Here is a 12,597-nt window from a genome sequence, read left to right on the forward strand (position 1 = left end):
TGTGGACTCCCAGAATGCCCCAGCCATCACGTTTTGTTTGGAAATAAAGTGGAACAGTTGTGATGAACAATGGAAAAACAAATGTTTTATTATAATTTTTTTTTCTTCCTTCATTCATTACGATCAACAGAGCTTGGCAACTTTGCTGTACTGCTGACATACCCACGATTATATCCCGACTTCGCACTTAACACATCATATCAATACTGAAAAATTTTTCCGCCCTGTACGGTGGCTCTGCCCAATTAAACCAGTGATTGCTGCAAGCACACCAGCTATATATGCAATCAAAATCCATCATTTCAGTTCCAGCTGGGTGAAGAGGCAAAGAATTATTACCGTATTTTTTAGAGTATAAGACACTCTGAAGTATAAGACGCACTTAACTTTTAGGGAGGAAAACAAGGGGGGAAAAAATCTGCCTCTGCCTCCCAGCAATTTGCCTCCTTGCAGCAAACAGCCCGTTTCAGTACAGCCTCATTAGCAAAAGCAGCCGATTGTCAGTTGGATCTCCCAACCATCAGCTGTTTCAGGCTGCAGGGATTGCTATAGCCTATTGCCGCCGCCTCGCACCCCATTTTTCGCCTCCGTGACCCATTTTCAGCCACCACACGCCCCATTTTCCACCCGTTCTGAGTAGCGGGATGGGTCGGCATGGGCAAAAAACGGGGCACACAGAGGCCGAAAATGGGGTGCGCAGAGGCAAAAAAATGGGATGCAGAGGCCGAAAGTGGGATGCACGGAGGCAGCAATAGGCAATTGCAATCTCTGCAGCCTGAAACAGCTGATGGTCGGGAGGCTGATCCAACCTACAATCAGCTGCTTGTGCTAATCAGGCTGTGCTGAAGCGGGCTCTTTTCTATTTGCTGCAAGGAGGAAAATTGTTGGGAGGCAGAGGTCAAAGGGTAGGGGATGGCGGGTGGGTGGGGATACATTCAGTGTATAAGACGCACCCAAATTTTCATCCCCTTTTATGGGGGGAAAGTGTGTCTTATACTCTGAAAAATACAGTATATATATATATATATTTTAAAAATAATAATAGTAAACCCAAGAATTGCAGAACCAGTTCTGATCGCAAAGTCTATTGTATAACAGCCTTTAGGATCCCTCGGAGAACCTTGTAATTCATCAACTGCTGGTTCTCCTTCGGCGGGAAGCAGGCGCCGCGTTCCGTGACGTAGGCGTAAGGAAAGCGAAGGACCCACAGCCCATCGGGAGGCAGAGTTATCTCTTGCTTCTCTGGGTAAAATATAGGGCAAGGAGGCGGCCCTGGCTGCACCTGGATGAGCGGAGAAAGAAGCAACTTTCATTTTCATTTTTGCATAAAACACATTAAATGTAAATTAGTTTAGTATCTAGAGCACTGTTTCTCAACCTTGGCCACTTGAAAATGTCCGGACTTCAACTCCCAGAATTCCCCAGCCAGCGAATGCATTCGCCTGGAGCTGAGAAAAGGAATGTCAGGAAACTGGCAGTTGGAACAGAGTTCTTTTCATGTGGGGAGGGGGAGTAGAATGTCTAAACTCGCAGGCCGGATGAGTCAGATGAGTCAAGCGATGGCCATGCCCACGGCTGGTTTAGCAAAGGGGTAGAGCGTGCTACTCTAAGGCAGCTGGCCAAGGTTGAGAAACACTGGTTTAGTATCTAGAGACCTGCATTCAGTTTTGTTCACCACGCTCTAAAAAAAGATGTTGAGATTCTAGAAAAAGTGCAGAGAAGAGCAACCAGGATGATTAAGGGACTAGAGACTGAAACATACTGTCAAGAGTTTGTTGCAGCAATCACATCCAGAAAGCACACACAGGTAATGGATTCAGTAGGATTCATTAACTTCTTTTTATATATAATATAACACATGAAGTAAATATACAACACCAAAAGCAGGTTTTCCAATGTGGTAGTAAATACAAGTAAATACAGAGGAGAGAATAGTTTCACTTCAGAACAGCAGACCAGTTAAGAGCTTAGCACAGATTCAGAGCTACAGAGCTAAGCCACGCCCAGGCTCCAAACTGTTTCAGCTCCTATTGGCTGACCTTGTTACTAAGCCCTATTCCAGTTCATGAATGCTACACTGACGCGTATGATGAACGGTTGCAGGACCTGGGCATGGCTAGTCTAGGGAAGAGAAGGACCAGGGGAGACAGGAGAGCAGTCTTCCAATATTTGAGGGGCTGCCACAGAGAGGAGGGGGTGGGGTCAAGCTCTTTTCCAAATCACCTAAAGGCCAAACAAGGAAGAATGGATGGAAACTGAATAAGGAGAGATTCAACCTAGAAATAAGGAGAATTTTCTGTCAGGGAGAGCAATCAACCCATTGAACAGAAGTTGTGGGAGCTTCATCACTGGAGGCTTTCAAGAAGAGACTGGACTGCCGTCTGTCAAAAATGGTTTAGGGTCTGCTTGGGCAAGGGGTTGGACTAGATGACCTACAAGGTCCCTTCCAACTCTGTTAATTTGTACCTAGTTACATTTATGGCAGTGTTTTTGGCCAATCACCAGGAGACTGCTAGGTCTAGTCCCGCCTCAGCCATGAAAGTCAACTGGGTGATTTTGGGCCAATCACCAGGAGACAGTGAATTCTAGTTCTACCATAGCTATGCAAGCCGACTGGATAACTTTGGGATAATCACCAGGAGAGGGTGAGTTCTAGTCTCACCTTACGTATGGAAGCCAGCTGGGTGACTTTGGACCAGAGAGTCTCTCTTATCCCAACCTGTGGCACGACAAAACCGCGCTCGACTAAAGCGCGCCCGATTAAACCGCGTCGCTGACGTCATCAACAGGGCAACAACAGCGAGCGCGGAGAAAGAAGGGCGCTTTAAATAGCGCTTTGAAAGCAAGCCGATTCAAGTTAAGGTAAGGGTTAGCTTTAGGGTTAGGTTTAGGGTTAGGTTAAGGGTTAGGGTTAGGGTTAGGTTAAGGGTTAGCTTTAGGGTTAGGTTAACGGTTAGGTTAAGGGTTAGGGTTAGGTTTAGGGTTAGGTTAAGGGTTAGCTTTAGGGTTAGGGTTAGGTTAAGGGTTAGGTTTAGGGTTAGGTTAAGGGTTAGGTTAAGGGTTAGGATTAGGTTTAGGGTTAGGTTAAGGGTTAGGTTTAGGTTTAGGTTTAGGGTTAATTTTAGGATTAGGGGGGTTAGGTTTAGGGGTTAATTTTAGGTTTAGCGTTTACAGCGTGCTTTTTTCTCCGCGCTGTTGTCGCCCTGTGATGACGTCAGCTACGCGATTTCGTCGAGTGCGCTTTAGTCGAACACGGTTTTGTGGTGGAACCATCCCAACCCACCTCACAGAATTATTATTACAGGGAAACTAGCAGTGTAGGAGGGTAGAAAAATACTTAGATTGAACAATCAAGAAACAGATGTAGAAAGAGATAAAGATCTTAGAGAGGAATATGGGAGACAAGTCAAAAAGAAAAAAAAGCATAGCAATTAAAGTATTGAAGCGGGCAAGAGATGATGGATAGATGATTTTAAGTTTTTGGCGTTGTTTTGATTTGATTTACTTTTCCTCTCTCTTTCTTGCAGGTAGGTGACATGATTAGAAGTTAGATAGTATAGAAAGAAAATGTTTTTTTAACAAACGACATGATTAAAAGTTAGAATAAGTGATAGAAATAAGAGAAAAGAGGAATATCAGTGTATACATTTTTATATAATAAAATAAGAGCAATAATAAGACAAATAGAAATGGAATAATCGAATAATGACAGACTGCAACTTTATATAAATATGTATTATTATTTGAAATATATAAGTTGGTTGAAAGGAATAACTATGACTAATGCTATTAGTTTTATTTGTATTAGAATATATGATACCCAGGCGCCACAGTCTTCACACAGTGATATGTTTGTAAAAACTAAATAAATAACTTAAAAAAGAATTATCGTTACAGGAAAATAGGAGGAGGAAGGTGTGTCGGTTATGTTTGCCACCTTCGGTTATTTGCCGAAACAATAAAGATGGGATACAAATAAATAAATTAAATTTTAAAAGATAGATACCGTATTTTTCGGACTGTAAGACGCACCGGAGTATAAGAACGCACCATGATTTTGAAGAGGTAAATTAAAAAAAAAAAGTTTTTGCACTCTGCAAGTCTCCCAAACCCACTGCACACCTCGTTTTTTGCAAAAAAAAGGGGGGGCATGCAGAGTGCCCCCCCCCTTTGGGAGGCTTGTAGAGTGCTCCTGGGGACTGGCAAAAATGGCCCGTTTTTTACTCATTTTTGCCCTCCCCAGCTCCCAGTAGCACCTTGCAAGCCTCCCAAACCCTCTACATGTCCATTTTTTCAAGGGGGGGGGCGGAGTTTCGGTAGGTCAAAACTGCGTAATTCAGTGTATAAGACATACCCAGATTTTCACCCTCTTTTGGGGGGGAAAAAGGTGTGTCTTATACTTCGAAAAATACGGTAAATGAATGCATTTAGAACTCACTCAACGCTCAATGGTTCTACATGCCCCTCTTCTTACCTGGGGGGTGAGTATTATTTGCAGGGGAGCATCAGGGACCACCACAAAGAGCCTGATCAGCTGAGCGTAGTGCGGCTTAAGTCCCCTCCCTGGGTTGGACGATAGGATGTAAAGGGGCATGTCGGAATTGAGAGCTTTGACGGCTGATTCTTTAGGCCCTCCGCCCATCACTTTCATGATCTTCTCTGGTCCCGAACACATGAACCTTCTCCCTCGGGCATCTTCGTATTCGTAACCCACAAAAGCCCGAGCCACGTCGTCCCGCCGCCTTCCTCGGCCCATGACCACGGCGCTCCGTTTCCCCGGAATGGCCTTGTTAGGAGCGGGCCAGGAATTGGTATCCAGGTCGCCCTCTTCGTCCGTCCGCGTCCGGATGACGATGTCCCAGGGCATTAAGTAGTTGGTGCCCAGAATGAAACCCTGTTGATCCAAGCCGGCGTGGAAATTGTAGGCTTTGGCGGGGCCGAGCTTCACCAGAGACCAGCTGGAGAAGGTGGGAAGAAGACCCTTGGGGCAATTGGAGTGAAGCATCCCGGGCAGGTATTCCACTGTGGAAGGTTGCCGATCCACCAAGCTGGCTCTCTTTTCCCCTTTCGCTTCGGACGCTGCGCCATGAGCTTCTGTGTTGTTGCCGCCACCTTGTGGATCCGCAGGGTAGGTCCCTAAACTATCTGTGGATTGATCCAGACTGAGAGCTAAGCTGAGGCTGGTGCTTTCCCCCTGAGTTTGGGGCTCCTTCTCCTTCAGCTTCTCGGCTTCCCCTTCGGGAGGGCTGGGGGAGGCCTCGTTCTTGGCCGGAGCTGGATCTGGCGTACTGGGCTGAAAAACGGGGAAGTTGATATGCTCCAGCTTGCCGCAACATTTCTCTTCCAGCAGCTGTAACGGAAAGAAAAAAGAGAGAGCGGTAGCATGAAGGATGAGGCAGGTTTCAAACATACTAGGACTGTGATGGGGAACCTATGGCATGCGTGTCACAGGTGGCACGCGGAGCCATTTGTTCGGACACACAAGGCGTTGCCATGTCAGCTCCAGCGCGCATGTTCCAGCTGACTTCGGCCTTCGTTTTTGCCCATTTTCCGCCCTCCAGAGGCTTCCCTGAAGGCTCCGGAGGACGAAAAACAACCCAACGCACAAATCGGAAGTTCGAGAATGGATTTCCGGTTTGTTCATTGGGCCGTTTTTCACCTTCCGGAGACTCCTAAACCCTCTGGAGGGCCGCTTGGGGTGAGGGAAGCCATTTTCACCCTCCCCAGGCTTCTAGAAAGCCACTGGAGCCTGGGGACGGCGGAAAACAAGTCAATCACACACCAAAAGCGGGGGAGACGGCGGGGGTCGCGCGCGGGGTGTATCGCCCGTATAGAATTATGGGTGTGGGCACGCCGGCGCATGACCCCCTTGCATTCCCCCTACTTTTGGCATGCGACGGGAAAAAGATTAGCCATCACTATACTAGTACTACACTCGCAATCCCTGGAAGGGGCAAGGCGAACTGTAGTTAATGCAATTTGAGTTTCCCCATGTGACTTCTCCAGCAAATAAATTTAGGGAAACAATAATGGTACATGAAGTTCTCGACTTATGACCACAATTGGGACCAGAATTTATAATGCTTAGCAAGGCGGTTGTTAAACGAGTCACATCAATCACCAGGAGTCGGTGAGTTCTAGTCTCAGTTTAGGCATGAAAGCCGGCTGGGTGCGTTTGGCCCAATCACCAGGCGTCAGTGAGTTCTAGTCTCAATATAGGCATGAAAGCCGGCTGAGTGAATTCGGCCCAATCACCAGGCGTCAGTGAGTTCTAGTCTCAATATAGGCATGAAAGCCGGCTGAGCGAATTTGGCTCAATCACCAGGCGTCAGTGAGTTCTAGTCTCAATATAAGCATGAAAGCCGGCTGAGTTAATTTGGCCCAATCACCAGGTGTCAGTGAGTTCTAGTCTCAATATAGGTATGAAAGACAGCTGAGGGAATTTGGCCCAATCACCTGGAGTCAGTGAGTTCTAGTCTTAATATAGGCATGAAAGTCGGCTGGGTGCATTTGGCCCAATCACCAGGCGTCAAGTGAGTTCTAGTCTCAATATAGGCATGAAAGCCAGCTGAGTTAATTTGGCCCAATCACCAGGTGTCAGTGAGTTCTAGTCTCAATATAGGTATGAAAGACAGCTGAGGGAATTTGGCCCAATCACCAGGCGTCAGTGAGTTCTAGTCTCAATATAGGCATGAAAGCCAGCTGAGTTAATTTGGCCCAATCACCAGGTGTCAGTGAGTTCTAGTCTCAATATAGGTATGAAAGCCAGCTGAGTTAATTTGGCCCAATCACCAGGTGTCAGTGAGTTCTAGTCTCAATATAGGCATGAAAGCCGGCTGAGTGAATTTGGCCCAATCACCAGGCGTCAGTGAGTTCTAGTCTTAATATAGGCATGAAAGCCGGCTGGGTGTGTTTGGCCCAATCACCAGGCATCAGTGAGTTCTAGTCTCGATATAGGTATGAAAGACAGCTGAGTGAATTTGGCTCAATTACCTGGCGTCAGTGAGTTCTAGTCTCAATACAGGCATGAAAGCCAGCTGGGTGAGTTCTCATCCTATTTTAGGCACAAAATTGCTTAAGATAATTGGTGCAAAGGCTGGGTGGTTTTGCCCCAATTATCAGGAGATGGTGAGTTGTAGTGCTGCCAGCTGCGTGGTTTCTGGCTAACTCCTGTGTCATAGCCCAATTCACTTCACAGGGTTGTTGTTAGGGGGGAACATGATGGTGTGTTGGATACATGCAATGCCTTGAGTCTATTTGTAAAAAAAAAAAGGCGGGATACGAATAAGTAAATTAAAAATAATAAAAAGGAGAAGGATATTGGTGGGTGGGATGCTTGGCAGATTAAATCCAACCATGATAACAATAAGTTGTTTTTTGTGAATATGGCCTTGAGCTTCGGGGACCTATGAAACAGAGTCATCTTACATACTTTACATTCCAAAACTGAAGTATTTATGCTTTTTTACATAACGATATAATTACTGAAATGTTATGTTTGCTTTCAGAGTTAATAGGGAATAAAATTTGGGAATAACAGATTCCCCTTTCCCTCGCGCTATGTCACATCAATTTTGTATCGTATTCTGAAAAACAAAGAGGACTAGAAACCTGCAAAGCTCTTGAGTTTTCCAGCTTGGAAAACCTATTGGAGCAACAAACTCCCCCAAACCCAGAGGAAAATGCATGCATAGATACAGAACTGAGAGAGATGACCACAGTGTGTTTCTCTTGGCCAGTTAACGGATCTCTTATTTTTTGGAGAGAAAGGGATTACCTGATAGAAATCATAATTTGCAGCTTTGATGTCAAAGGGATCCTCCCGGGGGGCCTGTTTTCTCCCACAATTGCAGGCACCGGTTGATCGGGCACGGCTGTTATGATATAACACAGGTGGATTCCGATCCGGTTCTGTTTTTTCCCCTACATAGAAAGAGGCAGAAAGAGTAAAAATATGTCAGTTTCATTTTTTATTCTTTTGCAACCGTTTGGCTGAATGCTTTTGCTTCTTAGGCCGAACAATGAAATGTTAGCATTTTTTTGTGGCCAGACAAAACACGGTCACATTTCCATTTGTCAGCCGCCACAAAGCTACAACAGTGCGATATTTTAGCTACTAATGAACTTGGGAGTTTACCACAGTCCATAACATAAAACAAAGAGAATTTCCCAGATCCGATCCGTCATTTTTTACGCTTTACAAAATTTCTCGCACTACATGACTAGGAATCAAGACGGTTGATCACAGTCTGATTCCTGAATATTAGATTGGAGCCAGTTTGGTCTGCTGGCTTGGGCACCAGGCTAGAAACCAGGAGACGGTGAGTTCTAGTCCCGCCTTAGGCACAAAAGCCAGCTGGGTGGCTTTAGGCCAATCACCAGGAGATTGCGAGTTCTAGTTTTGCCTTAGGCATGAAAGCCAGCTAAATGACTTTGGGCCAATCACCAGGAGCCATTGAACTCTAGCCCAACCTTAGGCATCAAACCTATGACTGGGTAACTTTGGGCCAATCACCAGGAGACTGTGAGTTCTAGTCCCGCCTTAGGCACAAAAGCCAGCTGGGTGACTTTGGGCCAATCACCAGGAGACTGTGAGTTCTAGTCCCGCCTTAGGCATGAAAGCCAGCTGGGTGACTTTGGGCCAATCACCAGGAGACGGTGAGTTCTAGTCCCGCCTTAGGCATGAAAGCCAGCTGGGTGGATTTGGGCCAATCACCAGGAGACGGTGAGTTCTAGTCCCGCCTTAGGCATGAAAGCCAGCTGGATGACTTTGGGCCAATCACCAGGAGACGGTGAGTTCTAGTCCCGCCTTAGGCATGAAAGCCAGCTGGGTGACTTTGGGCCAATCACCAGGAGACGGTGAGTTCTAGTCCCGCCTTAGGCATGAAAGCCAGCTGGGTGACTTTGGACCAATCACCAGGAGACGGTGAGTTCTAGTCCCGCCTTAGGCATAAAAGCCAGCTGGGTGACTTTGGGCCAATCACCAGGAGACGGTGAGTTCTAGTCCCGCCTTAGGCATGAAAGCCAGCTGGGTGACTTTGGACCAATCACCAGGAGACGGTGAGTTCTAGTCCCGCCTTAGGCATAAAAGCCAGCTGGGTGACTTTGGGCCAATCACCAGGAGATGGTGAGTTCTAGTCCCGCCTTAGGCATGAAAGCCAGCTGGGTGACTTTGGACCAATCACCAGGAGACGGTGAGTTCTAGTCCCGCCTTAGGCATGAAAGCCAGCTGGGTGGCTTTGGGCCAATCACCAGGAGACGGTGAGTTCTAGTCCCGCCTTAGGCATGTAAACCAGCTGGATGACTTTGGACCAATCACCAGGAGACGGTGAGTTCTAGTCCCACCTTAGCCAGCTGGGTGACTTTGAACAGTCACTAACCAAGCTTTTATAACTCGAGAATACCCGTAAAGGCGGGATAAAAAATATCTAAATAAATAATTTATGCCTTTTTTTTACATAATGATATAATTACTGAAATGTTATATTTACTTTCAGAGTTCATGGGAAATAAAATTTGGGAATAACAGATTCCCCTTTCCCTCGAACTACGCCGCATCACCCTTGTAGTGTATTCTGAAAAACAAAGAGGACTAGAAACCTGAAGGGAAATGCAAAACTCTGTGGTTCCACAGAGCAACAAACTCCATCAAACTAGAAGAAAATACATGCCCGGATACAGAACCTCCAGAGACGACAGCAATGTGCATGCCTGGAGTTTCCAAGATCCTTCCCTGCTTTTCTACTTCAAAGATTCTGAACTCACCTGACTTAGGCAGCAAATGGAATTTATGCATGCAATGCTGGTCCGTCAGACTCCGCTCTTCGCACAGCTGGTGCCCGTTGCTCCAAAATTTGTAGCAGTCCTCGTGCAACTGCAGGGCGTACTTGTGAAAGGCCGGACCCCGGGCGTGTTGGCTATAGACCCTCAAGGCCTGAGCGAGCTGGCTCTTGTGGATGGTCATGGTGTAGTTATGGGGCAGGTTGGACTGATAGGCGCTGTGAGCCATGGGGAGGGCCTTCTGGCAACGGTTCTCGGAGAACTTGGTGTCGATGTCCAAGTAACCCTCCAGGACTTTGATGCTGCCCATGATTTTGGAGGTCAGCTCTCCACCCGGGGACAATTCATTCTCCTTGCCTTCAATCGCCACCTCGTAAAGCTTCAGGGCAGTGGCCACCCACTTCTGGTAGGTGGGCAGCTCAAAGTGGGACGGCTGGGGGTTCCTCCCCACGCTGTCGTCGAAGCCCTTTTTGCAGAGGACCAACTCGACGTGCTGGAACAGGAATTCCTTTAAGGTGCAATCCACCAGCTGCCCCGAGCTCGAACTGCTGCTCCCGGAGGTGCCGCCGCTGCTTTCGGCATGGAACGACAGCTGCTGCCTCCCGTGCCGCATCATTTGGTACCGCCGCGGCCCGGCCAACCCCGGGCCCAGAGAAGTGTCGGTCTCCCGAGCCGTGCAGTTGTTTTTCAGCTGCTCCAGCAAGACGGCGATGGGATCTTCGCCTTCCTGGGCCCCGCCAGCCACGATGTAGACAAACGCTTGGTTAGCCGGCACGGTGAAAAGGCAGTTGATGCTCTGATTGGTCAACACCCGGCTCTTGCGGAAAATGCGGTAGATCTGGTCCTCCAAGGCATGCTGGAGACGGCGCTTGGGGGAGTGCTTCTTGGGGGCTGGCTTCTCCAACTGGCCCCCTAGATCTTGTCCCCGGCCCGGCGGAGGCTCCACCTTCAGGGCCCGGTTGAGCTGGAAGAGGAAGAGCAAGCGAGGCGGGCACGGCCGGCAGAAGAGCTTCCAGTCTTTGCCAACCGGGCAGTCCTTGATGGCGGCTTTGAGAGTGGGCAGGACCTTCTGGCGCAAGCCGTCGAGCGCCCGGAAGACCCGGTCGTAGGTGATGTCGAAGGAGGAGGTGGGATGCACCATCAGGAGGATGTGGCAGACGGAGAAAAGGTAGAGGAGGTTGAGGCAGTGCATCTTCTCCTGGTGCTTCCAGAACTCGTGGGCTTCGGCGTGGGGCAGCGAGGAGCCCGCCGGCACCCCTAAGCTGGCCGTGGCGGCCCGGGAGGAGCCCCCCATGGCTTCCAAGTCCTTGCAAGCTTGCAAGAGCTGGTGGCTGTCGCTGATGGCGGTGAGGACCAGGTAGAGCACCTTGCTCTCCTGGCTGTAGAAAGCCTGCAGGTGGTTGTAGTCGCCCTGGCAAGGGCTGGCAGAGGAGGAAGAGGAGGAGGAGGAAGAAGAGGAGGAAGAGGAGGAGGAGGAGGAAGGCCGAGGGGGGGACTCAGCTACGGGGACCGGGCTTGGCCCCCTGGCGGGAGACCCCGCGCCGCCCTCCCGCTGGAAGAGAGGGAAGACCTGCCGGTCGCAGACCGTGTTAACCAACGCCGCCTTCTCCGAGCCCAGCTGCAGCGCCGTCTTGCCGAAGATGCCCACCACGCAGACCTCCTCCTCTTCCCCCGGGGCAGCAACCCCGGGGCAGGCGCCGCCCGCAGGAGCCGGGGCTGCCGGCGGCGCATCAGGCGAGGCAGCGGCAGGGGCCGAAACAGCCGCAGCCCCGGCTAAAAGCAGCTCGTGCAAGCCAACGGGACCCTGCACGGTCGCGCCGCCCACCATCCTCCGCCGCTTTGGTCGCCCCGCCACCGGCAGCGGCGCTTGCAGCCTTGCAGCGGCGCTTGCAGCCGCACCGGGGGGAGGGGGCAGAGAGAGGCGCTCAGGGCGCAGGCGCGGGGTACAATATCCGCCGAGGCGGCGTTTCAGCCAATCCGAGCTCGCTTTTCGGAGCGAACTGGCTACTTCGCGTTCGAAGGACGGTAGATTGAAGAAAAGGGAAGAGCGACGAAAGGCAGGCGGCGGGAGGGGACTTCCGGGCTGGCTTTTTAGGATCCTTCGCGTACTATTGGCGGTAGAGTGAAGAAAGAATGTAGAGTGGTGAAGTCAGGTGGTGGGACAGATTTCCGGGATGGCTTGAGGATTACCTTTTTTATTTTATTTTTTCAAATGCAAATAATGCAAATATATAGTACATCTAAATACAAAAAAGGAAAAAATAATATTACAGGGCACCCCCACCCTCCGGAGACCCTGTTCCCCCCCTTTATATTTCTTCATCTATAACAATTAAAAGATGTACAATATATTCCAATTGTGCCCTTGTCCCCTTCCAAATGAGTAGTAGGGCTTGAGGATTAGTTTTGATTTTAGCCCAATAAAGCGGGTCCTCGATTTAGGACAACAATTGACTCAGAATAGAGCTGGAAGGGGTCTTGAAGGTCTTCTAGTCCAGCCCCCTGCTCAAGCAGGATACCCTGTCCCAGTTCAGACAGGGGGCTGTCCAGTCTCTTATTAAAAACCCCCAATGATGGAGTACTCAGAACCTCTGGTGGCAAGTAGTTCCACTGGTTAATTGTTCTCACTGTTAAGAAGTTTCTCCTTCATTCCAAGTTGCTTCTCTTCTTGATTAGTATCCATCCAGTGCTGAGTCCCAAAAATTATTTTTTTTGCTAAGTGAGACATTTGTTAAGCAAGTTTTGCCCCGTTTTACCTGTTCTTAGAATAGAATAGAATTCTTTTATTGGCCAAGTGTGATTGGACACACAAGGAAT

General features: G+C 48.9%; 1 protein-coding gene across 1 annotated transcript; it reads right to left on the reverse strand.

Moving 5' to 3' along the window:
* Positions 1-822: 822 nt before the first annotated feature.
* SMG8 (SMG8 nonsense mediated mRNA decay factor) lies at positions 823-11,684 on the reverse strand. The gene is made up of 4 exons (XM_032216415.1): positions 9,766-11,684; positions 7,778-7,923; positions 4,475-5,350; positions 823-1,282 (listed from the first exon to the last, which is right to left on the reverse strand). The coding sequence occupies exons 1-4, from the start codon at positions 11,606-11,608 to the stop codon at positions 1,085-1,087; spliced, it is 3,063 nt and encodes a 1,020-aa protein (XP_032072306.1). The 5' UTR covers positions 11,609-11,684; the 3' UTR covers positions 823-1,084.
* Positions 11,685-12,597: the final 913 nt, after the last annotated feature.

Source organism: Thamnophis elegans, chromosome 4 (genome assembly GCF_009769535.1).
Source record: "Thamnophis elegans isolate rThaEle1 chromosome 4, rThaEle1.pri, whole genome shotgun sequence".
In the NCBI taxonomy this organism is placed as follows: Eukaryota; Metazoa; Chordata; class Lepidosauria; order Squamata; family Colubridae; genus Thamnophis; species Thamnophis elegans.